The sequence below is a fragment of the Vipera berus genome (genome assembly GCF_964194415.1).
Source record: "Vipera berus genome assembly, chromosome: 5".
Classification (NCBI taxonomy): Eukaryota; Metazoa; Chordata; class Lepidosauria; order Squamata; family Viperidae; genus Vipera; species Vipera berus.
In genome coordinates, this window is record NC_138207.1 from 243,140 (window position 1) to 270,092 (window position 26,953).

General features: G+C 59.6%; 1 protein-coding gene across 2 annotated transcripts; it reads left to right on the forward strand.

Annotated features, from left to right (window-relative positions):
* The first annotated feature begins 592 nt into the window (after positions 1 to 592).
* ACAP2 (ArfGAP with coiled-coil, ankyrin repeat and PH domains 2) lies at positions 593 to 26,644 on the forward strand. Of its 2 annotated transcripts, XM_081329256.1 has the most exons (23): positions 593 to 701; positions 1,468 to 1,525; positions 5,082 to 5,201; positions 5,526 to 5,579; positions 7,003 to 7,061; positions 7,864 to 8,047; positions 8,528 to 8,572; positions 9,082 to 9,177; positions 9,843 to 9,917; positions 14,934 to 15,046; positions 18,518 to 18,569; positions 19,024 to 19,124; positions 19,892 to 19,997; positions 20,238 to 20,443; positions 20,570 to 20,639; positions 20,905 to 20,999; positions 22,873 to 23,018; positions 23,486 to 23,569; positions 23,919 to 24,112; positions 24,269 to 24,378; positions 24,503 to 24,613; positions 24,807 to 24,862; positions 26,451 to 26,644. In XM_081329256.1, exons 1-23 carry the CDS (start codon positions 649 to 651, stop codon positions 26,552 to 26,554), a joined length of 2,292 nt encoding a protein of 763 aa, XP_081185382.1. In that variant the 5' UTR covers positions 593 to 648; the 3' UTR covers positions 26,555 to 26,644. The 2 variants fall into 2 exon arrangements, with proteins under 2 accessions (XP_081185382.1, XP_081185383.1); XM_081329257.1 differs by lacking the exon at positions 24,503 to 24,613.
* The last annotated feature ends 309 nt before the right edge of the window (positions 26,645 to 26,953 follow it).

The window sequence follows — 26,953 nt, forward strand, 5'->3', positions numbered from 1 at the left end:
ATTTAGCTGTCCCAGCCTTCGCCCCTCCGCCGCCCCCGCTGCTGCGAGGCGACTCTGAGCTCACGCAGCCGACCTTGGGCGCGCGCTCCGGCTGACCGCAAGGGGGCTCGGCTGGGACACCCAAAGGCCAGCCTGGTCGCCGGAGCCCGCCAGAGCAGCAGAGGGAAGCGCCGGCTGGGAAGGGGCGGGGGCCGGAGCGCTTCCCGCTTGGCGCTCTTGGCGGGGGCCCCGGCGGAGGAGGAGCTCGCGGAGGGGGCCGCAGCCGCGCAGCCCGCCGCTCGGGATCCCCGCCTGCGCTAACGAGGCGCTGCTGGAGGGGGCCGACGGGAATTGAAGTCCCAGCTGCCGGCCCCGCCTCCTCGCCGTGGACGACGCTCCTCGCGGATTGGCGGCGCTTTGGACAGATCCGATTGGGCGGTCGTCCCTGGCGGCCCGCGATTGGCGCGGAGGGACGGAGGCCTCCCGCGGTTGGGTGCCGGCGGCGCCCGTCACGGCTGGAGAGGGCGGCGTGCGGAAGCCCTGCGCTCAGCGGCCCGGATTGGCTTTGGGGAAGCGCCCGCCCCTCTCCCGGGGTGGGCGGGGCCGCCTCTGCCCCCTCCCCCCCGCGTCCAGTCCCGCGGAGCCGGAAGCGCGGACGCGGCGTTCGGGATGCGGGTGGCCGTCGACTTCGAGGAGTGCCTGAAGGACTCGCCCCGCTTCCGGTAGGCCCCTCCGCTTCCCCGGGCCCGCTTCCTGTGGAGGCGCCTCTTGGAGGAGGCCCCCTCGGCGTCCCCCGGCCCCGGTCCGCCCGCGCTCTCCCGTCGCCGCTGCGGAAAGCCCCGGGGGTCCCGGCAGGGGTGGCCGCCAAGGCCGGCGCCCAGACCGCATCTGCGCCGGGCCGCAAAGGCTCCCTGGCCCAGCGCGGGTCGGGCCCCGCCGCGCCCCCCGAATTGGGGAGGGGCATCTCCAAAGGGGGGGAGCCCCGAGTGCCCCCCCAGGAGGGTCCCGCTCCCGGTGCGTTCATCGGGCGGTGGAGAAGCGGTCCTGCTCCGGGCTTCTCCCTTGGCCTCGGCCCGGCAGGAGCGCCCTTCCTTGCCCCGCCACCCCGGGGAGGGTGGCCGGGTTGGAGCGGGGCTGATGCACCCGTGCCGCGCAAGGGAGCCGCGGAGAGGAGGAGGAGCGGCCGCTGCTGAGCATCCGACTCCTTCGCTGCCGAAAGGCCCGGCTTAAGCAGCAGGAGGAGAATCCTCCGGAGAGGGATTCTGAAAGCCTTCCGTCGGACGAGGAAGTGACTCGAGCTGCTGGAGGCCTCTCCGGGGGTCCCCCAAGGCTCTCGGTCTCAGGCCGGACGGCGGCTTCCCTCTGCTTAGGACATCGGTGCAGCTCTGATTCCCCTTTGTGAAAAATTTACTTGGGTAGTTAACCATTGGGACTTTTCCGGACTGAAGGCAGCGCAGATCAGTGCTGATGAAATCTCACGTCTTGCAGGGCTGCCCTGGAGGACGTCGAAGGAGACGTCACTGAGCTGGAGCTGAGGCTGGACAAGGTGAGCAAACCCGGCTCTGGGACCGAGTCGAGGGTCTCCCCCTTCCCCACTGGGAGCAACGGAGCCCTTCCGGATCGCCCACCCGCCTTGGATTTTCCTTCTGCGTTTTGTAACTCTTCTGTTCAATTCTGGGACTTCTGTCCTCACGTGGATGGGCTATTTGCTGGGCTCCTCCGCTCCCTTTGGCACACACCGCTTGTGTTTCCCTCTGTGAATCCTCTTCTGGAAGGAAGTTTGGCTCAGAGGAAGCCTCACGAAATAGCTGGCCTGGTTGGCAGTCCCGTTTGCCATGAGATGGATGGAACCCCGTCTGGCAATTTGCACGAGGGCAGCAATTTGCATGCCTAGCTTTAGAATTGGACGCGGCCCTCCTATCCTATTCTCAACATATGTTCAAAGCTTGCCTTCTTTTTGCTGCTGAAGCTGGGGTGCCGTTTGTGGGAAGTATTTGAAAATGAAGACCTTCCTCCATAAAACGGTGCACATCCAGTTAAATAATGGGTAGAAGGGGCCTGGCTTATTGATGATCATAATCACTATGGCATTTTGATTAGCAATAGCAAAGCAGCACTTAACACAAGTGAAATATACCAGCTGCAGCCAGGCAAAGGCCTTCTGGCCACAATTTCCACCTTGCTGGCCTTGCAGGAGCTGCCAGTACAAACCACTCTTTCCCAGGGAAGACAGGGTCCTCGAGAACCAACAAGGGGAGCGCCTCAGAATCAGCCAACCTGTGGACTGCTCTCCACTCCACTCGGGTTTAGCCTGAGCCTGTTCAGCTGGTGAGCAGCCGCTCAAAACTTCTGCATTTCCAGGCTGGCGCAGGGTGGAGACACTGAGTAACGTTTGTTGTCTTCTCCATGTTGATTACGCCTCCCTCCGACTTGTGAGATCTGCTCTCCAGCAGCTGCTCTGCCCCTTGGGAGCCGCTGCTCTCCTGTGTGCAGGGGAAAGAGGTGTGAGGACCGCAGGGGTGGAGGAGGTGCAGCTTTGGCTGAGGCTCTGGAGCTCTGAGCTTCGTCTTTTCAGTTCTGGGAAGTCTCTCCCCCCCCCCCCGCCTACGGGCTTCCTACAGGCCAGCTGGAGGTCTGAGGATTGGAGGTAAACGCTCCCCCTGTGGCCCATGGAAGTGCAGCCTCCAAGGGAGTTTCTCCCCACTTCTGCTTTCCGTGCTGCTCACAAGTCTTGGATAAGCAGTTCTTTCCCTCAGTGGTGACAGGGCTTGCAGGCCCCACCATTCACACTTGCCCAGAAGTAGGTGAGCTGGCAGGCTGCCAGTCGTACTGCCAAAAGGTCCATCCTTAATCTCTGGGAAGCTTAGAAGGGACTGGCGAGAGTCCTGCCCCACTTTGCTCTCTGGGGAAGGCATTCAGAAACGCAGGCAGCTTCTTCCTTCCTTCTGGCCCCTGGAGCCGGTCTGGAGAGGCTTTGCTGGGGTGGGTGGGGCTCTTCCAGGGACTGCGCTGCTGCGCTCAGCTGAGGGGGGGAGTGTGGGGAGAGGAGGGGTCGGCCCCGGTTGAGAGACGAGCCGGTAGGGACGCCAGGGAAGTCGGGGTTTTGTCCCCCGTTTATAAACCTGCCAAAGGGCACCGGGCCCAGGAGAGAGCTCTGTTTCCCCGCTGCTGCCGCCTCCCCCAGTGCGGATCCTTATGGACCGCTCTCGAGGAGGCTGTTCACCGCTGGCGAATCCATCCAGGGGTGGAATCCTGACCCCCACTTGGCTCAGTTTCCTCCACGGAGGGAGGGGGGGCGGCCATGGTCAAGATTTTCATCTGCCTCCCCTTACTGAAGCCTCTAGGCTGCATCTGCCACAGTGAACCCTTGAGGTGCTGAGCTACCGTGTACAGTTTCCAAGAGGGATATTGAGCCCGCACAGCTGGGGGAGCGCTAGCAAGCAAGCGCCGTCCCAATTGTGGCCAGAGGCCGTCCGTGTTTGTCTGGCGCAAATGCAGAATCGTGGGTATTCTGACGGGTTCCCCACCCTGATTCAGAGGGGGTTAATTGGGGTACCCTCTCCTGGATTTGAAATGGCCTTTTGTGGCCTGGGCTGAGGTGCTGCTTAGGAGACTTGTCGGCCCCTGACTGGCCTCGGCCCCTGGCTTGTTCCTCTCTCCCCGCCTTGCCGTTCCTCTGCCAGCATGAAGGGTTTGTGGCCGAGCTTGGGCCGTTCAGGATAAGCGAATTGCATTGTTGCAGTCCAACAGTAAGACACTGGACGGCTAGCCAGAAGAGCACCCGAGGCGTGGAGTTTCCGTGGCGAGCAGCCAGTTGTCATCTCGGCTTCTCCCCTTTATCCAGCTCTGGAGCTCTGCTGGGCTTCTCTGCGGCAGGACGGCTGGTGGCTGCTGGATAAGTGAGGGACTCATCCGGGCTGCTTCTGCTGGCTGGGTGGGAGAGGGACTCTGGGACCAGGGCAGGCAGGGTCACAACCCCCAGCAGCTTTGGAAGCTGCTGTCTGGCACAGCAAGTGGATGTAGTCAATCTAAACGTTGAAAAGGGCTGTAATAAAACACTGATTTTTTTTAAAAAAAGCAAACACTTAAAGTTGGAGAGGGAAGTAATTAGACTTTAAGACCCACAAAAGAATGAACTGGAAGGCTAGGGACGGGGAGGGGCGAACGGATGTTCCTCTACTAGCAGAGCGAAATGTGTCAAGACTTTCTTTGGGGGGGCTGGGAACCCCCAGATTGGCTGGCCATGAGAGGGTGGGTGGCCGGTCCCACTGGATGAAGCTCAGTGGCCACAGATCAATTGGTTATGTGTTAGATATGTCGATCCAAACGTCATAAATATGAGTCGGTTGCCAAGCGTCTGAATTTTCATCACTTGACCATGGGGATGCTGCAACAGTGTGAAAAATTGTCATAACTTACTTTTTTCAGAGCTGTTGTAACTTTAAACAGTCATTACCTGAACTGCTGTAAGTTGAGGACAGAGACAGACGTCGGGCGGGGGGGGACCGAGGCGCTCTCTGCCTGCGGTTCTCTTGCGAAGGAACCTTAGTTCGGCCTGGGCTTCCCCTCGGTGGCAGATGGATGAGCCACATTGCCCTGGAGTAAAGGAACTGGCAGGAGAGGGGAAGTTCTCCCTGGGGAGGGGCTTTTGGAGCCCAGAACGAGCAGAAGCCCAGGCTTAGCCCCTGGGGGGGTGTCCTTGGGGAGGGTCCCATGGGCTGGCCTGGGTTCTCCAGAGCAGCCGAGAGTGGGAGCCTGCCTGCACAGGTGGGTACGCTGGACCTCCATGTCCCTCGGTCGCCTCCCTCTCTGGGGAGACAGAGATACCGGGGGGGGGGGGATAGATGGAGGGGCTGAGTTCAGCCTGGCTTTCCAGGGCGGGGCTGAGGGGTCTTGGGATTTTACCGGGAGGATAAAAGAGACCCAGCAGGAGCCACAAGATGCCCACCGAGAAAGGAGAGCGTGGCGGGAGGGCAAGAAAGGGGGGAAGCGGCCCCCAGTTTAGCAGAGAGGGACACGGGCCTCCCACTTCCATCCAGGTCTTGTTGGGGGAGGCCTGCCCCCCCCAGCCCTGGGCCTGAGGGCGTTTGCTCTTCTTCCAGCTGGTGAAGCTCTGCATTGCCATGATTGACACTGGGAAGGCCTTTTGTGTGGCAAACAAGCAGTTCATCCATGGCCTCCGGGATCTGGCCCATTACTCCAGCAGGGATGGCCTGGTGGAGGTAAGTGGTGGTGGCGGCGGCGGGAGGCTCCCGTCCAGATCTGGGCCCGGGAGGGGCAAAGAGCTGAGCTCCAGGGCGGCCAGGTCAGGCCAGCCTCTCTTTCCCGGAGTTGCCTCCTCAGAGGCTCCGGCAAGGCCTGGCTGCTCCTTCATCCCTCCGTGTCCCTGGAGGCCTCCAGCCGCCTGGCGAGTCCCTGGTCCCGAGTGCAGCCGTCAGCCTGGATGCTGGGGTGTGTGTGGGAGGGAGCCTCTTGGGTCTTCAGAAGGAAATGCTGGGCCTCTTCCGTTGGGGGCTGCTTTTCATCCCTCCTTTTTCCCCTTCTAGGGCAGCTTGTCAAAGTTCTCCGACAGCCTCCAGGAGATGATCAGTTACCACACGGTAAGTTTTGGAAGCAAAACTCCTTGAGGCAGAAGGTGAAACGTATCTGATAAGTGAGTGGTTGGTTGTAGCCGCGTCTGGATGCCCTTCGTGGCCTTTGGGTGCCTCTTTTTAAAGTTACTTGTGAACTCGCACGGCAAGCGGTGACTCAGTTCTTCCAGCAGACTTCCTGGAACTCTGCTCTTGGCACGGGGCCCCTGCTGCTGTGGCCTCCCGTTTGGAATACCGCCCTGCCCCTCCCTCCAAAATGCAGAGGGGGGGCAGACGGAGTTTTGAAATGTTTCCTTCATTATGCAGGCTTGTGGGAAAGGACGTCTTGATGTGGGCAGGAGCAGAGCCCAAGAGGGCCACGCTTCGAGTGGGGGTGGGGGTGGCTCTTAAATCCCAGCTGAGCCTCCATTAGTGGCAAATATCCTTCTGCAACTCTCCCAAGTGGAGCCAACAAGGTTCCCTGAAGGGCGGAGCTGCTTGGAGAGAGAGCTGAGGCTGGGGGGCGGGGAGGGTGTTGAGCCCGCGTGGTGGGGTTTTGCTTGCGAGGCCCCCCCTTTGGTTGAAGCCATCTTGGGCTGCTTCAGAGCGAGTCCCCTTAGTTAAGCTGGTGGCTCTTCTCTCCCTCTTTGGCAAAGCAGAGCAGCTCGGAGTCCGCCAGGCTGCTGGCTGGGAAGGGGGCCCCAGGACGTGTCCCCCCCCGCCCCACGGAGGGCTCTGCTTTACGGAGTCTCCTCCGTTGCCCTTCAGGGCTTCAGGCTCGTGTGCGTGGGGGGGGGAGTAACCCCTTGTGGCCTGAGGTGGTCCTAGCGAGCCAGGAGGAAGGGCTGCGAAATGGCTGAAGAGGCACCTTCTGCTCTTGGCCGATTTCAGCACGTTACATCCGTAGTTTGGACTCAGTTTATTGCACAGTCTGCTAAAATGAAAGTTGTGTAAAAGTAAATAAATAAATAAGATGTTGCAATATATGATGACAATTTTTTTTAACCAAGGCAAATTGTAGCAGGCAAGTTTTGTTGTTTTTGTTTTTAAATTGCGCTGTTGCCCACGTGGAGAGTATCAGAAGCTTCTGCCTAAGACCAGGAGGTGAGGCTGGCTGTGCTTCTCTCGGCCTGAGCTTTTTTTTTTTTTAAATTCCATTTATATCCCGCCCTTCTCCAAAGACTCAGGGCGGCTTACAAGCTTAGCAGTAGCCTTCATTCTATGTATATGCCTGCTTATTAGGGCTTTCACACACACACCCAGCGGCATTATTACAAAGTCAGCTTAATTGCCCCCAACAATCTGGGTCGTCATTTTACCTACCTCGGAAGGATGGAAGGCTGAGTCAACCTTGAGCCTGGTGGGATGAGAACCTGCACTAATTGCAGGCAGCTGGTGTTACTTAAGGAGGCATTAGCCCACTGCTCCACCAAGGCTCTTTTTCCCCTTTCAGATCCTCTTTGACCAGACCCAAAGGTCCATTAAAGCACAGCTTCAGATGTTCGTTAAAGAGTACGTGAACTTTCGTTTTTGCCAAGACGGAGGTGTGATGGGAGCCTGGCTCAAAGCGGGTGGCAGGCCCTCACGCTGGGCTGGCCGAAGGCTGGAAGTGCGGACGGTGCCCTGTCTCCACACACGCACCCCCCCCCCCGAAACGAACACTCCTGGGGCGGGGGGAGCATTGAGTTTGGCCTTACCTCCCTGAGGCTGTGGTGCAGGTGTAGCCTGTTTGGCTTGGAGAGAAGCAAGGCTGCTCCCGTTCCCGGGGCTCCAAGGGGCTCCGGCAGGGCTCGGTTTTGCCTGTGCTGAGGCCAAGGGAGATGTTGTGCACGAGGGGGGAGAGGAGAGCGCAGGGCAGACTTAAGGACGCCAAAAGTGCTGTGTGTGTGTGTGTGTGTCCGTGAACGTGTGTCCCGCTCCGGTGTCGGTGCAAGGCCGAAAGCAGCACCTCGTTTGGGACCCCTTTTGTGCAGGGTGCGGCTTTGCCGGGAGTCTTCCAGGTCATCCTGGTGGGCGGGCGGGGGGGGTGAGGGGGGTTCAGAGGTGGGAGGCAGTTTGATATTTTCCTCCAGGAGCTCAGGCGGCCCACATCCAGAAGCCCAGCCACCCGTCCGTTGCTCAGCCCGTTCTGGAGGGTCCGGAAGGCGCCCTCTCGTGGCCCTGCTTGCACCAGAAATCCCTTTTCTGTGCAGACAGAGGCCCCCGTCGGGGAGAGGAGTGGGTTCCCCCCCCCTTGAATCCCGCTCAGGGCAGGGCTGTGTGGTGGGGAAGGCCTGTGGGAACCTGGCCGCTTCATTTCCTCCACGTGCACCAGAGACATACGGAAGTTCAAAGATGCCAAGAAGCAGTTTGAGAAAGTGAGCGAGGAGAAGGAGAACGCCTTGGCCAAGAACGCCCAGGCGCCCCGGAACAAGCAGCACGAAGTCGAGGAGGCCACCAACGTCCTCACCGCCACCCGGAAGTGCTTCCGGCACATCGCTCTGGACTACGTGCTGCAGGTGAGCCTGGCGCCGGCCCCATCCGCCCTGGGAGGGCTGGGGAGCCCCGGGTCAGGGCGGCCGGCCGGCGGGGACAGAGCAGGGGCTCCTGGGGGTCTTGCTCGATTTGGCTGGGGAGGGGAGGGGAGGAGGAGGAGGAGGGTCTCATTTGGATGAAGAGGCCTCCGGGGGGGAGGGGGGAAGAGGGGGCTTGGCGAAGAGCGGTGGAAGTGGGGTCTTTGCCACGAGGGGTCCTGAGAGGCGAGAGGGCAGCCCTGCTGACTGGTCAGTTCCCTGGCGAGGCTTGACCGCCACCTTGCCTTCCTGCTTTCCTCCTGAGCCTGAAGTTCCCGCTGAGCTTCCCTTGGGAGCAATGGGGAACTTTTCCCAGACCCCCCTCCCCCCCAGGGCAGGGGCTGCCTGCCGTCCACTGCAGCCCCCCCCCCCCGCCCTCTTCTCTCCTCACCAAGTGAAGCAAACGGGCCTTTCTCTCTCTCCCAGATCAACGTCCTCCAATCGAAGAGGCGGTCGGAGATCCTGAAATCGGTAGGGGGCTTCACTGCGCAGGGGAAAGGACTGGGGGTCCCACAGGTCTCCCCGAGGGTGGCACCTACAACCCTCTTCTGAGGTTCTGCTGGACAACCCCCTCCCCCCCACACTTCCTTGTGATCACATTCGTGGTTTGCAGTGTCCCACAGTCACACGACTCTGGTTTACAGTGGTTTTGCCGAAACCTGGCATTTACTTCTGTTTTTTGGCAAAACCACCCATAGCGACCCATTGGTTCGTGTTAGGAAAAGCTGGCAGTCGCTTAACAAGTGCCATAAATGAGGTCGCAAAATTGGGTTGGGTGGGTGGGTGATCCGATACACGGCCTCTACGACCTGCAGAGGAACTACCTAGCCCATTATCCCCGAAGTGCTTAAACTGGGGTTCAGTGCAGACGGAGGTGGCTTTCGCAGGTGTTTCAAGCGCCTGCCGCCCTCCTGGCTCTGGAAAGGGGAAGGTCCCCCTGTCCCAGCCCGCCTCACCTGCCTCCCCCCCCCCGCCCGCAGATGCTGTCCTTCATGTGTGCCCACCTGGCCTTCTTCCACCAAGGCTATGACCTCTTCAGTGAACTGGGCCCCTACATGAAGGACTTGGGCACTCAGGTAACGAGGGAGGGACGGGGCTGCTGCAGGAAGGAGGAGGCAGGGCTGTGGGGGGGAGCCCCGAGGGGGGAAAGTCAGCCGATGAGGGGACAAAGACTGACCCAAGGACAGCGTGTTTCTGCGGCCGGAGCACCTCCCCTTTCTTGCCTCCAGTGGGGGAGGCCAAGGGCCCCCCCCTGCTCTCCCAGGCTCAGAGGATTTTCCTGCGACTGCTCCTGGCAACCTCGGGTGGGGTTGAGGTCGGTCCAGAAGTCCCCGGACCCTCAGCTGCCAGGCAGGAGCTTCGCGCCAGGCGCTGAGCAAAGCTCTCCCTCCTGCAGCGTGGCAAGAGCCCAGCAGTGCTGCCTCCGCTGCTGCTGCTGCTGCTGCTCTCCCAGCGGCTCTGGCCAAGCAGCCGAGGCTGCGAAGGCTGCATGAGTCATCCTTTTCTCCAGCCCGAAGCGATGCGCCAGTCCAGCCGCATGTGCTCGGCACCCCAGGGCTCCCTGGACTCCAGCAGCCCCCCCTGAGAAAGGCAGGGGGAGAGGCAGAGCTTGACCCAGCGCGGTGGGAGAGGGGCAGGGCCTCCTCACCTGTCCAGGTAAACCCGGGGAAGGGCAGCTCCCCTCGGGCGCAGGTGCATGAAAACCAAGGCTCTGTGGCCTTCCTCCTTGTCCTTTCCGCAGCTGGACCAGTTGGCTCTGGACGCAGCCAGGGAGAAGAAGGAGATGGAGCAGAAGCACTCCACCATTCAGCAGAAGGTACCGGAGGGAGTGCCAGCCGAGAGCGCCTGCCCCGCGCGTGGGCTCTTGCGGGTCAGGGCACCTGCCTGCGGGAGATCCATGGAAGAGCAGCCTTGGCTGGGGAAACCCACCCACCCACCCACCCACCCTTGCCTTGGGTGGCCGCGGAGCAGATCTCCGTCTGGCCCTGTCAGAGATGGCTCTCGGTGGGGCTGGCGGGGCCAGGGCAGCCGCTGTTTGGAGGAAAGGCGGGGAGGGAGCCTTGCCTCCTCCACTGCAGGTGGGGCCAGGGTGGCCTGGGGAGGCCTCTGTCATCACCCAAGTTACCTGCCCCCCAGGCCCGCCCCCTCGGTGCCAGGTGCCATTGCCCTTTGGAGCCTGGATGTCCCTCTGGAGAGGCAGAGCACCTGCTCTCCGGGTGTCTCAAGCGCCGAGCAGCAGGAATGGGCATTTCCGTGGCTTTTGGCCAAGCGCTGCTTTGACACCCAGGGAAAAGTGTCCCCGGCCTGGTTCAGGGGCTCAGCCTCCCAGCCCTCTGCCCTGGGGGGTTGCGTGTTCTCCAGGGAGGGTCCTGGGCCCCCACCTTGAAGCAGGGGCTTCTGGTAAATCCTCCGCTCTTTTCCTGCCATGCTGGGTAAAACAGAAGTAACGGCTGATACCTCGCTGGCAGTTTAAAGTACTTATGCAGGGATCAATAAAACATTGAAAACGGGAAGAGGAACAGAATAATCCTTCAGAGTGTGCTAAAGGAATGAAAATGTAATTTGGGATGGTTATAAAGGTTTAACCTTAAGGAGAAACAGAACATTTTAATTGTCCATATTTGCTGGATTCGATTCAGGGCCAGCCGGATCATGAATGGTTTCCCCTGGCTCCGCTCCCAGCTGCCCCATTCCTGGTTTTCGTGAAGGAGAAACGGTGTGGTCAGTTCTGCCGTGAGGTTTTGGGAAGAGCAGGGATGGATCCGGCACTTTGTGGGCAGGAAAGGAACGGGCACCGTAGTGCCCACGCCTAGCCTCTCTCTGCCTCTCTTCTGATTTTTATTTTCTTTTCCTTTTTCATGAAAAACTGGCATGCCCAGAGCAAAGCCTTGATCCCCGGAATTGTTCTGAGCACCATGCAAAGTAATCTGGATAGAGACCGCTAGGGGCCTGCCGTCCTCTCTGCAAGAAAGAAGGGTGCTTGGTTTCAAGACCTACAAGGTCACCCCACTCGGACTGTGTGACTTTGGGCAGTGCACAACGTCTAGACATACAGTAGAACAACTAGAATATAGAACAACTAGAAGCAAACAAAGTCATAACTAGTAGCCAGCACGGGTTTGTTAAAAACAGATCATGCCAAACCAGTCTTATCTCATTCGTTGATAAAGTGACTAAACTAGTAGACCAGCGAAATGCTGTGGACGTAGTATACTTAGATTTCAGTAAGGCATTTGACAAAGTAGACCACAACCTACTCCTTGGTAAGCTAGGAAAAGGTGGAATAGACAACATCCCCACCAGATGGGTCTGTAGCTGGCTGACAAGCCATACTCAGCGAGTAGTCCTCAATGCTACTACATCCATATGGAGAGAAGTTAGCAGTGGGATACCACAAGGTTCCATCTTAGGCCCAGTACTGTTCATTATCTTCATAAATGACATAAAGGAGGGAATTGAAAGAGAACTTAAATTTGCAGATGACACCAAACTGTCAGGAGTAGCCAACACCCCAGAAGACAAACTGAAGATCCAAAAAGATCTTGACAGACTTGAACAATGGGCCCTATCCAACAAAATGAGTTTCAGTGTGGAGAAAAGCAAAGTTTTACATTTAGGCAGGAAATGTAAGGAGACCTGGCTTAAAAACAGTAACTGGGAGAGGGTTAGGGTTAGAGTCCTAGTGGAAAAAAGCTAATACAATCCTGGGTTGTATAAACAGGCATAGAATCAAGATCACGTGAGGTATTAGTACCACTTTATAAAACCCCAGTGAGGCCACACCTGGAATACTGCAACCAATTTTGGTCACCATATCACAAAAAAGATGTTGAGAGTTTGGAAAAAATTCAGAGAAGAGCAGCTAAGATGATCAAAGGCCTGGAGGCCAAAACATACGAAGAACGGCTGCGGGACTTGGGTTTGGCTGGTCTAAAGAAAAGAAGAAATAGGGGTGACATGATAGCAGCATTCCAGTATCTGAGGGGCTGCCACAAGGAAGAAGGAGGTCACGTTCACCAGAGCACCAGAGGGAAGGACGAGAAACAATGGTTGGAAACTGATCAGAGAGAGAAGCAACCTGGAACTAAGGAGAAAGTTCCTGACATGATATTCAACCAGTGGAACAGCTTGCCACCAGAAGTCGTGGGCACTCCATCACTGGAGAGTTTTAAGAAGGGACTGGACAGTCACTTGTCTGAGATGGTATAGGTTCTCCTGCTTGAGCAGGGGGCTGGACTAGAAGACCTCCAATGTCCCTTCCAGCTTCTATTCTATTCTATTCTATTCTATTCTATTCTATTCTATTCTATTCTATTCTATTCTATTCTATTCTATTCTATTCTATTCTATTCTATTCTATTCTATTCTATTCTATTCTATTCTATTCTATTCTACCAAAAAGATAGCTGTCTTGCAACAGGCAGTTTGGGGGCCCCAAGAATGGCTCCTGTTACACCACTACTCTGCCAGCTGCATCGACTGCCGGTCTGCTTCCAGGTGCAATTCAGGGCGTTGGTGATCCCCTTGAAAGCCCCCCCCCCAGCAGATGGGCCCAGGCTCCTTGATGGACCATCTCACCCCCAGTGGGAATGGCCCATGCGGCTGCAGAGGAGGCATGCTGCGGCCCACCCAGTCGGGGAATTTCAGCTGGCGGGGTCCCAGAGAAGGGCCTTCTCCGCTGTGGCTCCTGCCCTTTGGAACATTATTATTATGATTATTGTTGTTATTATTATTATTAAATTTATATACCGCCCTTTCCCGTAGGACTCAGGGCGGTTTACAAGGTGCTTAAAATATCAATACAAAAATAAAATAGGTGAGGTGAGGTGGGCTCTTCCACAAGGGCTGGAAGAGCTGGCACAGCTGGCTGCCCTGCAGCCCCAACGGGGGAGCGTCAGAGTGGAGGTGGTTGATGGATTAAGAAAAAATACCACCTCTACACACACACACACCTTGCACCCTAAGAGAGAATGACAGAATTGGAAGGGACCCTGGAGGTCATCTAGTCCAACCCCCTGCTCGAGCAAGAGACCTTATACCATTTCAGACAAGTGGCTGGTCTCTTCTTAAAAGCCTCCAGTGATGGAGCACCCACAACATCTGGACGCAACTTCTGTTCCACTGGTTAATTGTCCTCGCTGTCGGGGAGTTTCTCCTTAATTCCAGGTTGCTTCTCTCTTTGGCCAGTTTGCATCCATTGATTCTCATCTCGCTTTCCGGTACTTTGGAAAAAAGGTAGACCCCCTCCTCATCTTTGTGGCAGCCCCGCAAGTACTGTGATACTGCTGTCGTGTCACCCCTGGTCCTCTACGTTAGACGGGACATACCCAGTTCCTGCAACCGTTTTTCATATGTTGTATTCTAAGCTATACAGGTAGTCCTCGTCTTATGAACACACAATGGAGTCCAGAATTTATGTGGCTAAGTGAGAAGTTTGTGAAGTGAGTTTTGCCCCATATTATGAATTGTCTCGCCACGGCTGCCAAGCGAATCATTGCAGCTGACCAACCTGGCTGTTAAATGCTTCCTGCTCCCTCCCTCCCCATCTGTTGACCGTAACTTTACTTTGGACTGCAATTCCATTTTTGTTGTTTTTAGAAATATTAATTTTTTGATAGTTTTATGTTTGGAGATTCAGGTCATGGTTGTCCCAGTGCTGCTTTTCCGAAAGGCAGCTGGGCCTTGTTTTTCCCTGAAGACGTTTCGCCTCTTTTATGAGAAGCGAAACATCTTCAAGGAAAACTCCAGCTGCCTTTTGAAAAAGCAGCACTGGAACATTTTATGCTTTTGCTGCTTTTAATGCTGCCGTGCTTCCCTGAAAATAAGACCGGGTCTTCTGTAGTTTTTGCTCCAAAAGACGCCTCAGGGTTATTTTCCGGTTAGGTCTCGTTTTGGGGAAAATACAGTACAAGCCGCCCAGAGTTGCTTCAGAGCAAGACAGACAGACAGACAGATGAGTAGATGGCAAAGAGAGAGGGGAGGGAGGGAGAGACCTTTCGTAGGTGATAGATGCGCAGAGCTCAGATGCAGAGTGGCACCCGAGGGACTGGCCTGAGGACTCCCGCCCAGGTGGCCGTAATTCCTGGGAGAAGAGCCGGCTCTTCTTCCCGGCTTTCCTAGAGGTGGGGAGAGTCCTGGCTTGCCTCTGTCGGAGGTCGTTGCAGAGAACAGGGGCAGCCACAGAAAAGGCACAAGTCTTGAAGGAGGAACCAGTCGCGTGCCCTCCCTGCGGGACGGGCAGACCTTCTTGGGAGAAAGTGGCCCCTAGGTGGGGCTTTAAACGTGGCCCCCCATCAGCTTCAGTCACACCCGGAGGCCCACTGAGCCAGCGCAGCTTGCAAGGGCTACGTGGGCGTGAGGAGGTGCATCCATCGGTGCCGTGGCTGCTGCTGCCCTGTTCCGGACCCATTGAAGCCTCTGGGTGCTTTTCTAGCTGTCGGGCCAGCCGAGGCAATGGCCGGGAGGGGGCTCCCCCCCCACTTGCAAGTCTCCTTGTGCCAACAGAGGGGAGCCTCCGCAGCGCACGAGTCCTCGGTGTTGCCGAGTGTGGTGGTCTGCCTGCAGACTTTGTTGCCTGACCAGGCAACTTCTCCTTCAGGAGGAGTTCCGGAGGAGACCCCTGGCAGCCAGCCGCGGCTCCTGGGCACCCGGCCCTGTCCTAGGCCCGGAGTCCTCCCGGCCCTTTCCTCAGGCTACTGCAGGAGGCCAGGGACAGTCCTGGGGGACCCGAGGAGCAGCACTCGGCCCAGCTCCCTCCCGCCCTGCCAGGTGAGCCGAGAAGCATCTCCGGGCTGCCCTGCAGAGGCTGACGGGGCTCCTCTCTTTGTGCCAGGGCTTCTCCAGCGACGACCTGAAGCTCGAGTACAACGTCGATGCGGTGAACGGCATCGTCATGGAGGGCTACCTCTTCAAGCGAGCCAGCAACGCTTTCAAGACCTGGAACAGGTGAGGCCGGTCCCTCAGAGGGAGCCCTGAGGGCAGGCGCCACGTGGGGGAGCCTCTCTTTGCCTCGTGACTCACTGACCGCCAGCCCCAAGCCCCCTCCTCCCCAGCACCCAGGGGCTCTCCCTTGCCCGGCTTGCAGGCCAACTGCCTCGGCCTCTCAGAGCGCTGCGTCTTTGGGGCGCCCCCGTCACCGTCCGTGCCAGGCCCGAGGAGCCGAGAGAGTTTCCCTCGGAGCAGTTTGTTTATGGCTGCTGGCCAGGCTGAGGCCCTTGCCTGCATAACGATTAGATCCACCCTGCGAACTGCCAGGGAAGGGCCCGCCTTGGCCCTCTTTCTGCCCACCGGAGATGCCAGGCCCCTCTGCCTCTTTGCTCCCCTCCCTCCCAGCACAGTCCCCTGGCAGGGGAAGAGCAGGGCGATGCTAGTTAGGAGCCCCTGGGGAGGGGGAGGGGGCAAAGGTCAAGGCACCAGAGCAGCCGCAGGAGGAGGAGGAGGAGGCCAGGGAGGGGGGGCTGCGTTTGGCCCGAACCATCTCCCAGGAGCAGAGGGGCAGAGGGAGGCCGCCGGGAGCTGCCAAGGGATGCTCTGGGGCTGGGCCTGTTTCTAAAGGCAAAGCACCGGGCTTGTGTTTCCAGAGCCCTTGGATTTGTTTGCCCGAGGCAGGGATGCTGGCCCGTTTCCTGGGAGGGGTCTTCCTCACTTGGCAGAAGCACGTGAGGAAGGGTCCCTTCGCTCTAGTACCGCTTTGTGAGGCCTTGGTGAGACCCCACTTGCAATAGGGCATCCAGTGGTGGTCACCACGATGTAGAGAAGGTGATGAGGCTCTGGAAAGAGGGCAGAGAAGAGCAACAAAGACGATGGGCGGGGGTGGGGGTGGTGGAGGCTAAAACATACAAAGAACCGTTGCAGGGATTGGGTCTGTCTAGTTTAATGAAGAGAAGGGCCAGGGGGGGACATGACAGCAGCGCTCCAGTATTTGGGGGGGGGGCTTAGAGAGAACGGCCTCAACCTTTTCTCCAGAGCACCTGAAGGCAGGGCAAAAAGGTCGGAACCAGTCAAGGAGAGAAGCCACCTGGAGCTAAGGAGAAGCCGTTCCTCACAGTCACCGGTGGAACTGCTTGCCACCAGAATGAGTGGGCGCTCCGTCACTGGAGTTTTCTCAGAAGGGATCGGGCAGCCCCCTCTCTGAAAGGGTCCGGGGTCCTCTGCCTGAGCAGGAGGCTGGACTAGAAGACCTCCAGGGTCCCTTCCAACCCTTGTTGCTGTGTGTTCTCCTGAGCTTGCGTGGGGCCACGGCCACCGCTCTCTCGTCCAGGTGTGGGGCTGAGTCACGCGGGCAGGGGCTGCAGCCGCTGCCCCCTCTCGCCCGGCCGTGGGGGGAGGGGGGCCGTGCCCAAGAGCCCCTTAGATGGGCTCTTTCTTCCTCCTCCTCCTCCTCCTCCTCTCAGCTCTGCTCGGCTTGTTTCCTGCCTGGTTGTTTTCACTTTGGTTTCTCCGTCCGTCTTTCTCCTGCTTCTGTTTTGACCCTCCCTCCATTTTCTCCACACGACAGGAAACCCCCCAGTGGCATCAGGTACCGCTCGGCTTCTGCCTCCTCGGTGCTTCCTCCCTGGTTGTGTGGCCAAGCATGCCAGCCGTGGCCCTGAGCCCGGCCTGCCTCCTCCTCCTCCTCCTCCTCCTCCTCCTCCTCTTCCTCCTCCGCCTCGCTCGGCTCCACCCCCCCCCCCTGCATAGCTGAAGGGGATGCAGGAGCAGCTGCCTCTATTCTCCCCCCCCCCCCCGTGTGTGTGTGTGTGTGTTGCCCACTTCCCTTCCCAGGCGAGGGGAGGCTGGCTCCGTCCCTTCTACCTCTCCGGGTGTCTCCAGGATCATTAACCTCGCTCTCCCCCAGTGGCTCTTTCTTCCTTTTCCTTTCAGCTTATGGCTGTTATAGAGTTTTTTCGTGATAATAATACTAATACCTGTTTGAATATCTTTACTGCTTTTAGCTTTGTTGTATGCCTCCCAGAGTCACCCCTTTTTTGACAGGGGTGGCCACATGAATATGACAAAAACAAAGAAAGTGGCTGGGGGGGGTTGCACCGGAGGGGAGGGGCGCTGCCCACGGTCGGGGTCAAGGACAGCTTAGCCCTTCCGGCCCGTTCAGGGAACACTCCCCCCTCCTGAGGATGATGGGAAGGGGGGTCCTCTGCCTCCAAGCTGAACCAAAATGGCAGCTGTGCTCCCCCATCCCCAGACTAGGTGGTGCTTCCTCTGCTTGCCTCCCCCCCCCCCAGTGGTAGCAGCACCTTCCCCGTTGTTGTTGCGCACGTTGCCTGCCGGTTTTGTGGGCTCCCCTCATTTCATTTGTTCTGCTTCTGCCTCCGCCATTTCTCTCTCTTGGGGGGCTGAAGGTGCCCGATTCCCCCCTCCTCTGTTTTTGAGTGGGGGTCTGGTGCCTCTTAAAATGCAGCAAGAGCCCCCGGCTGGATCGGGGTTTGTTTCCTGGCAGAGCCGCCCTCGATAGAGGAGGCTCTCGGCTTGCGTGGTGGCCTCTCCTGCCGGACAGATGCCAGATTTCCCAGCTGAGATGCAGTGTGTGGGGTTGAAGGCCACCCTTGCCCTCCGTAGGCGGGGGAGAGCCCGGTGCCCGTGCTTGCCAGGGATTGCCACGCGAGGGTCTCTGGGGCCCCAGCCCAGCCCTGCTCTGCCTGCAGACGCTCCAGGGACCTCATCCCAGAAGAGCAGCATCTGCCTGGCACGGTGGGAAGCAGTGGCCACCCCAGTGCCAGCTGAGCTGGGCAGCAGGGCCCAGCATGGCTGCCAGTCACGTCGCTGTGTCTGAGGAAGAAATCCTCCGGTCGGTCCGGGGCCGGCAGTGGGGGGACCCCTGCAGCTGCGGCTCAAGTCTGCGTTGGGGATGGTCACTTGGAGGGGGAAGGGTGTGTCTCTGGAGTTACCAGCATTTGTCACGGGGGAGGGGGGCGTTCAGAAAAGAACCCAAAGGTAAAGGGGTGCAGCTCCCCCCATTAGCTCTCCCTCCCCCCCCTGTGCTCTCTGCTCCTTTGGTTCCCCCCCCCCTTCGGCCCTTTTTCCAAGCAGCCTCTGGGTCCCGGCCGCCCATCGTGGCGTCACTGGGAATAAACCAGGTGCCAGAGATTTGCAGCCAGCCAGTCTCCTTTTGGGGCTGAAGTTAAAGAGAGTCCGAAAAGCAGTTCAAGGGGGTGGGGGGTGTCTCGAGGGAAAGCCCAGAAGCTGCTCCCAGACACACACAGACCTCTGGCTGTTGGAGCAGCGCCCCCCTCTGGCTGCTTTGAGCAGCCCTTCTCTGGGTTTGAGTGTCTCTCACACACACACGCAACCCCCCCCCCGTGAGGGCTCCTGGAGGGGGCTGCCGAGCCTCTCAGAGTCAGCTGGAGGGGGTCCGGAGGAGTCGGCCTCCGTCTCCCGGTCCGAAGGGCGTTCCTGACTCTGCCTCTTTCCCTGGTGCAGGCGCTGGTTCTCCATCCAGAACAACCAGCTGGTCTACCAGAAGAAGTTCCGGGTGAGTCCCAGAGGGCCTCCGTCGCCAGGGGCGCTGGGGAACCTGCCCGGGGAGGGGCTGGGCCCCCCGTCTGGAGGGGTGGCTTGCATTGGCTTGGTTATTTTCGGTAATGATTCTGGAAAGCCGGCACCCTCTCCGCCCAGGACGGGTGGGGCCGGGTGGGCACATGGCAAGCGCAAGGCTGGCCTGGCTCAGGAGGAGCCCTCCCTCGCCTGGCCGGGCACGTTGGGCCTCCCCTGGCCTTTCCCTCCCTCCTCCTCGCGCTCACTCGAGCCCAGCGCTCGGCCGCCCAGTTGGGCCCACGCGGGTCCCGAGGAGCCTCCCGCCCAGCTGCCCAGGAAGTTGCCCCCTGGCTTGTGCTGCCGCTGCGAGCGTCTCCCCTCTCGAGGCGGCTCCAGGCGGGGCCCGGCTGTGCGGCGGGAGCTCAGCTTCCGGCCTTCCCTGCCTTCCCCAGGATGTGCCCACCGTGGTGGTGGAAGACTTGCGGCTGTGCTCGGTGAAGCCCTGCGAGGACCTGGAGAGGCGCTTCTGCTTCGAAGTGGTGTCTCCAACCAAGTGAGTGGGAGGGCTCCGGGGCCTGTCCTGGGGGCAGCCGGGGGTCCCCAGGGGGAGCAAGGAGGCCCCTCCCTCCGGCCATCTGATGCCGGAAGGGAAGGATGGGAGACGGGGTCACCCCGCCCTTAATTTCCTGGTGAATTGGAGTGGAACTCGGCTCCTCACCCGTTGCTTCCTGAATTAAACCCTTTCTCAGCTGGTGCAATTTTTGAAAGCACAAATTGGCCAGTTGGAATCTGCACAGTATGCTAAGGCAGAAAGGACCTTCCCAAGCAAGACTGGACTTGGCCACGCTCAGCAAGAGTAGAAATGTGTCCGGTGCGAATATTGGCTTTGGGAGGAAGCCTCAACGCTCTGCTTTTCTTTCCTCCGTCGGCCCAAGGAGAACTGAGCCCGGCTCCCCCCCCTCTCGCTTCTGGGCCAGGGAGACCTCCGCTCAGTCTCCTCTGAGCGGGAACCTCTTAACTCTGCAAGAAGCCCCCTCCCACATGCGGTTGTTTAGCTCCCCCCCAAAAGAAAAAAATTGGTGGGAGGATTTTACGGACAGGAAGCTGCTGCTGTTCCCACTTTATCTTAATGTCAGCAACCCCCCCCCCAAATGCCAGGATTGTGTTGGGAAAAGGCTTGAACTTCAGCAGCATGAATTGGGGGCCCGTGGGGCGGGGGGGACGACATTAAGGCTGGAAGGTATGAACTGATTTCCCGTTTACACCCTTATTGTTGGGGGGGCAGTTGCTGCTAAAAGCCGGCCGGGCTCTCTCCTGCAGGAGCTGCATCCTGCAGGCCGATTCAGAGAAGCTGCGGCAAGCGTGGATCCAGGCTGTGCAGACCAGCATCGCCAGTGCCTACAGGGAGAAAGGGGAGGAGGCTGAGGTGGGTGCCCCCCCCCCCGCCTTTTCCAGTCTCAGCCCTACCCCAGTCTGGAGGCCTCAAGGGCGGGAGGAGCGCCCTTAGCTCCTGCTCCTGCTCCTGCTGCGGCCGGGGGGCTCACGGGCGCAGCGGTCAGCACCGGCTCTGGCCTGGCATGAGGCAAGCCAGGCCATTGAGGGCCGGGAGGGGGCCTGGGGGCCGAGGAGGGCCAGCCCCAGAGTCTTCCTCCTGCCCCTTCCGCAGGTGGAGAGGAGGCGCCCCCCCTCCACAGGGAGCCCCGAGTCCAGCCAGGAGTCCAGAGAGAAGTCGCTGAAGGGGGAAGGCTCCCTCCAGAGGGTCCAGGCCATTGCCGGCAACGAGGGGTGCTGCGACTGTGGCCAGGCGGACCCTCGCTGGGCCAGCATCAACCTTGGCATCACGCTGTGCATCGAGTGCTCGGGCATTCACAGGTGGGCAAGCAGGCACAGCCCCCTCCCCCTGTGCTCTCCGAGAAGCAGCGGCCATTGGGGGCCCCCTCCCTCCCTCCCGGCCTGCCTGCCCTCTTCCTGAGTTAGTGCCTCCCATCTGCCCTGCAGGAGTCTGGGTGTCCATTTCTCCAAGGTCCGGTCCCTGACGCTGGATTCGTGGGAGCCGGAGCTTTTGAAGGTACCGCCCGTGGGGAGGGGGGTGGCAGAGGCTGTCCGGGAGGGGGAGTCCCAGGCTCTTGGCTGGGGAAGGGGGGCTGGGGTCCAGCCAGGGCAGGGCGTCTGCCCAGATCAGCCCTGGGCACTTTCGGATGCTGCCAATGGAGCTCTTGAAGGGAGCAGGGAAGGGACAGCTGAGTCGGCATCCTTGATCCCCCCCCTTGCCTCAGGGGCAGCGCAGGGAGGCCCCCCCTCTTAGGTCTTGATGTTTCCTGATTTTCCTGCAGCTGATGTGTGAATTGGGGAACAATGTCATAAACAGGGTGTACGAAGCAAACAGAGAAAAAATGGGAGCCAAGAAGCCCCATCCTGGAAGCCAAAGGTACTTAGCGCAGGGGGGGGAATCGTCCTGCATTTGGGGGGGGGTGTCAAGTTTCTTTTCCCTCTCCCTCAAACCCGCCACGGTCCCCGTTAGATTATGTGCTTCATTCCCATAAAACTGAAGGGACCTCAGAGAGCATCTAGTCCAATGACTGGTTAGTGCAAGACCTGCTTCTGGCTGATGCCCATTTAGCCCGGCTGAGGCCCTCCATGAAGCCACCTGCGGCGCTCCCTGCCAGCCCTGGCGTGACGTTGGCCCCAGATTCGCTCCTTAGCCTCTCTGCCCAGGGTGTTGTGATTCAGGGTCAGCCTGTGGGTTTGGCAGTTGGGTCGGACGACTCAGAGGAGGGGGAGGGGGGTGTTGAAGACCTTGCTGAGGGGGTTGAAGATCTTGCTGATGAGAGCCCTCAGCCAGGCCCCTCCCACTTGGTCACCACGGAGACCCAGCTGTGTGAGCCTGACAGCGTGGATGAAGATGACCCACAGCTGGCCCTGTTCAAGGACGCCCGACGCAGGAGGCAGTCAATTAGGAGTAAACAGAGGAAGGCAATGGGGCACGTAGGAAGGAGGCAGAGAGAAGCCACGCCCTGAACTCTATATAAGGGGAATGTGTGGGAGGGCTGGTTTGCTGAAGGCAACTGCTTGGATAGTTCCTGTTTCTTGGTTTGTCTTGTTCCGTTTGTTTTTGTAGTAATAAATTTGGCAGGCGTAATTCCAGCCTCTTGCCTTCTTGTAAAAGGGGTTGTCCCTGCCTTTTCTGCAGGGCCGGTAGCAGGCTGGTACAGAACACAGGGGGTCAATAATGAACACACTGTGGGGCGCTTTGCTTGGTGCCTCCCCCCCAATTGATGGAAAGCTATTTATGATCACTCCCTGGATATTGTTCTTGGGCCAGTTGGGAATCCATTTAGCACTTCTATCATCTACTTCAGATTTATCATTTTTTAAAATAGGAATAGCATGGAAAACCTTTTTACTACTTTACTGTAGTCCTAGTATGTTCTCCCTATCTACTAAACCAGTAATAACATTAATCTGTCATGACAAAGTAATGTTTGTTGTACACGGCCCAGAGTTGCTTTTGGTGAGATGGGCAGCTGTGCAAATTTGATCCATAAATAAATACTGGCTTTGCTTTCCTACCCAAGTGCTCACAAACACGCTGTCAATCTTCTTGGAGACCTTGCATAACAGTGACGTCAAGCTGATGGACTGTACGCCATCGCGTTCTTGATTCTTAAGCGACATAGATGGATTCTTCTCTGGGACAGTCCACCCCTGACCTGGTCCTTTCGGCCACCCACTGGTTTGCTCCTGGCCACGGTCACCGAGTCCCTCCGTCTTGCCCCTGGCGCTCTTCTCCTCCTCGCTCCTTCCCCCTTTCCTGGCATTGGGGCAGATGTGTCCAAACTCGGCCACTTCAAGGCCTGTGGACTTCAGCTGCCAAGGCTGGACACCTCTGCCCCGGAGCCTTTCCTAGATGGTGGGGGGGGGGGCTGTGTCTCAGGCGTTTTTGGATTCTTCCCCAGCGCCTTCTGTTAGGCGTCCCCTCCCCCCTGTGTAAGGTTTCCTTCTTGCTCCTCCAGGTCCCCCCACCTCCTGCTCACCTTAGGGCAGGGAAGGGCTGCTGTGTGTCTGTGGGAGGAGTCATCCTGATGCCGGCGGCTTCCTACCTTGTGGGTGGAAGGGCTGAGATGCACATCCCACTGCCCTGCGTTGCTTCTGGGGCAAGAGGCAGGACCCCCACGCCCCAGCCGCCAGCCCCTGCAGCCGCCCCCCCCGAGTGCCCACAGGAGAGGGTGGCTGGCTCACCTGGGGGGGGGGGGCGTTGGGCCTGCCCCCGGAAGCTCACCTGGCTTGTTTTCTACACGCAGGCAGGAGAAGGAAGAGTACATCAGAGCCAAGTACGTGGAGCGGCGGTTTGTGTCCCCCGCTGACCCAGGGGGAAAGCCAGCCCTGACCCCCAACCAGGAGGCGAAGAAGCGGGGCAGCCCTGAAAGCACAGCAGCCCCTCTAAAAGGTACCCAGGCTGGTTGCAGAGACCCCCCCCACCCTGCGTCTTGTAAAGTGGGGGAGAGGGTGGGCAAAACTCCCCTCCTTGCAACTGCAGGAGATGCTCCCATTCATGCTTGCCAAAGCCGCCCTCCTCCTCCCCCTTCCTGTCTGCTGCCTGCGCTGAGCCAGGCCAGCTTGCATGGCCCCAGCCACCGGTGAGGGGAGAAAAGGCTCTCTTCCATCTCAGTGAATTGGATTTGCTCTCGTTCTGCTTTGATTCCTCCTCAAATCCGCGTAGTAGTAAGACTGCTCTGGGTGTGTTGGGGAGGGAGAGCCGGCTCTGAGGCCTCCCTGGGCCCCCTCCGGGCTCTGGGGGCAGGCGAGCTGAGGGCCAGTGCCGTGCTGCAGGCCCAGCATCCGCCAGTGTGCCGAGGCGGATGCCCCACGCCCACGGCTGCTGGCCCTGCTAAGGACGGCCTTTTCTTAAACCAGTCCCAGGCAGCGCCCAGGCCGGCGGGGAGGAGAGCAAAGAGCGTTTGGCAGCCGTTGCCCCAGGCAGCATCTTGCACGAACCAGGTAGGAGCTGCTGCTGGGAGCGCTGTTTGTGTGGGGGGACCCTCACCTTCTTTGCTTGGGTGGGATCCCCCCCGTCCCCCCGCCCCCCCGTCCCCCCGTCCCCCCAGGTTTTGCCTGAGAGCATCAGCAGGAACGTGTTTTGGACGGGGTGGGGGTGTTTAAATGTCCAGTTAAAGTAAGAAGTCTTAAGATGTCCAGCAGCCCCTTCTGCCTCTGCCTCTGAGCCTGGTCTGCAGGAGGGAGGCCCCTCGGCCGCCTGGCCCTCTCCAGCCAAGCGCAGGGTGGGGAAGCCGCTGTCGGGCGGGCCGAGGGCAGAGCGGCAAGACAGGAAGTGCCTCTCCTCCTCCAGAGGGAGAAAGCCAGGGGGAGGCCTCCTCCGCCACCGCCCAGGATGCCAAGCTGTGGGTCGCAGGGCTGCAGCTCTACCAGGCGGCCTACCAGAAGAGTCTTCCCCACATGGCCGAAGCCCTGGCGCAGGGGGCAGAGGTCAACTGGCGCAACCAGAAGAGCGGCTACACTCCGCTGATCCAGGCGGTTCGTGGGGTGAGCTTTGCCTGCCCTGCCCTGTCCACTGTCCCGGTTGGCAGCCAGATCCAAGGGCCCAGGATTCGGGTTGAACCCTGCAAGTTTGGGGAAGGGAAGGGTGAGGCCCGCTGCCGGCCGACAGCTTAGCCTGGATCTCCCTCGTCTCCCCCTCAGGGCTCCCTGGTCACTTGTGAGTTCCTCCTCCAGAACGGGGCCAACGTGAACCTGAGAGACGCCCAGGGCAGAGGGCCGCTCCACCACGCCACCATTTTGGGGCACACTGGGTAGGTCTTCTGGCCTCGGGGGTCCTGTCGGATTCCTTGGAAGGCTTCTCCGCAGGCACCTGCCGATCTCGGCAAGGTTCTTTCCTGGAGGAAATTGACCGCTGTGCCGGTTCCCTTTGAACAGGCAGGTGTGCCTCTTCCTGAAAAGGGGGGCAAACCAGCACGCCAGGGACGAGGACGGGAAGGACCCCCTGAGCGTCGCCATAGAAGCCGCCAACGCCGACATCGTGACCCTGTAAGGACGGAGCTTCGTCTTCTCCGGGCAGGCCCCCGGGGAAAGGCCGGGCTCGCAGGGACGTGGCCTGGACTCTGCGCCTGGAAGCCAACCCGGCCCTTCCGTGAGGGGAGCAGGGCTGGTGGGGAGAGGTGGGGACGGTGCGCCAGGCGCTCGTTGAGGAGGCCTGAGGCTCTTTTTCCTTTCTCCGCAGGCTGCGCTTGGCCAGGATGAACGAGGAGATGCGAGAGTCGGAGTTCGGCCAGCCAGGTCTGCCTGCCAAGGGGCAGCTCCCACTGCCGAGGGGTCTCCGGGGTTTGGGAGGACCCTCTCCCTGCTGTTGGCCACAGGAGATGCTCAGGGCCGCTTTCCCCAGGTCCCCCCTGCCTGCCATAAATGCCAGCAGAATTGGGGGGAGGGGGGCAGCACAGGGAAGCCTTTGAAAGACCAGCTCCCACAGACCCTCTGTCTCCCCCCCAAAAAAACTCTTGGTGGCTGCATCGCTTCTGCCAACCGTGGGCACCGCAGGTCTTGGCCAGCAGCCGCTTGGACCTGGCTGCGTCTCCCTTGGGGGAGGAGCGCCATAGGTGGAACTGCATCACCCGGGCTGGGTCTGCCGTGGCCTCAGTGCACAGAGCAAGGTGCAGGACAGAGTCTTGGAGCTGGGGGGTCCCTGGAGGTGCAGGAATCCAAGCCTTCCCAACAGAGGGACCGCCAACCTGTACCGGGTTAGGAGGGAGCCCTCCCCCCCCTACACACTGGCTGTTGGAGCCTCTGTCCAGCTGCACCTCATGCTCTTCCCTCTCCGGCCTCCTTGTCCGGGATTCCTGGCAATCTGGGCTGTTGGGGGGGGGGCGTCTGTGCTGCCTCTTCCTCTGCAGTCCTCCTTGGTTCTCTTTCCATCAGCCTCCCTCCCTCCCGCTGCCACGGCTCCTCCCTCCAGGCTTCTCCTCCCCTTGGCCTCCTCCACTGGGCGGTGCTTTCTCTGCCTGTCTTGCCCATGAGAGGGGAGGCTGGGGACCCAAAATAAAAGCTGCCCGGGTTGAAGGGCTGAGGACAGAAGGCCATTCTCGAAGCAGCAAACACGTGTCGTCCCCCCCTTGCGTGCCCTGGGACTGATCCCAGCTCTGCCAAGGGATTGGGCATTGCCAGGTCCACGCTCGCCCAGGGGCTTCTGGGGCCAGTTGGGGGTGCATGAAGGAGGGAGCAACGGATGGAAACTCACCAAGGAGAGAAGCAACCCGGAATTAAGGAGAAACTTCCTGGCAGTGAGGACCATCAACCAGGGGAAGGGAAGAGGGGGGTGCTCCAACCCTGGAAGCTTTTAAGGGGAGACTGGGCAGCCGTCTGCCTGGAATGGCGTAGGGTCTGCTGCTGGAGCAGGGGGTGAAGGAGGGATCGCCCTGAAATCAAAGGGGGGGGCGGCTCTGCTCAGAGTGGGTGGGTTGGAGGAGGTCAGCCGGGAACGGGAAGGTCTGCAACTCTCCAGCCCCTGGGGGGCCGCCTCTGGCCTTGGCTGCTGCTGCTGCGGCTCCTCTTTGCCCAAGCTGGATTTCCCAAAATAATCTCCAAGCCCTGCAGTTTGGGTGCCGCAGCGCCCAGGGAGGGGGAGCCGCGGGGCTCCTGCCTGAGGTTGGTGGCAAGTACTCAGCGGCCCGGAGGTTGCTTGCAGGCGGCTGCAGAGAGCACTTTGGGGGCCTGGATAAGGAGCTGGCCAGGAGCATGACCGGATGGCTGAGCAAACAGACTCCCCAGGGCAGGCCGGGGGTGGGTGGGGTGTCCAATCAGGAGGAGGAGGAGCTAGCAGCAGCAGCAGCAGTGTCTCTTCAACACTGTTATGTCTTCCCTTCTTTCACAGGCGATGAAACCTACCAGGACATTTTTCGGGACTTCTCCCAGATGGCCTCCAATAATCCAGAAAAGCTGAAACGCTTCCAGCCACCTGACACACCGGAGCCCTGAAAGGCCCAAGAGTTGGCAACGAATGAGACTTCCACCCCACCGTGTACCCTTATCTCCCCCCCTTTTTATACATAAATCTGCTTCACTTGCTACTTGCAATTACTTTGTGATTGGGCTGGGTGGAGGAGATTGGGCGGGTGGGGGCCCTTCACAGGTTGCCCCCCAAAGACTGGGCAGCTGGGGAGGGGAGGGGCCCTCTGCCAGAAAGGGGGAGGCTTCCTGCGCCACAGGGCATGCCTGGCATCCCGGAATTGGGAGGGGGACCCCGGGGCGTCTCTGGGCCCTCCAGCAAAGACATCAGGGGATCCCGGGACAGCCTGCCCCCTCCCGAGGCCTCCTCCTTGGGGCTCCTGCAGCAGCTGCTTCCTCCCGGTCACCCCTGGGCCTTCAGGGCCACGT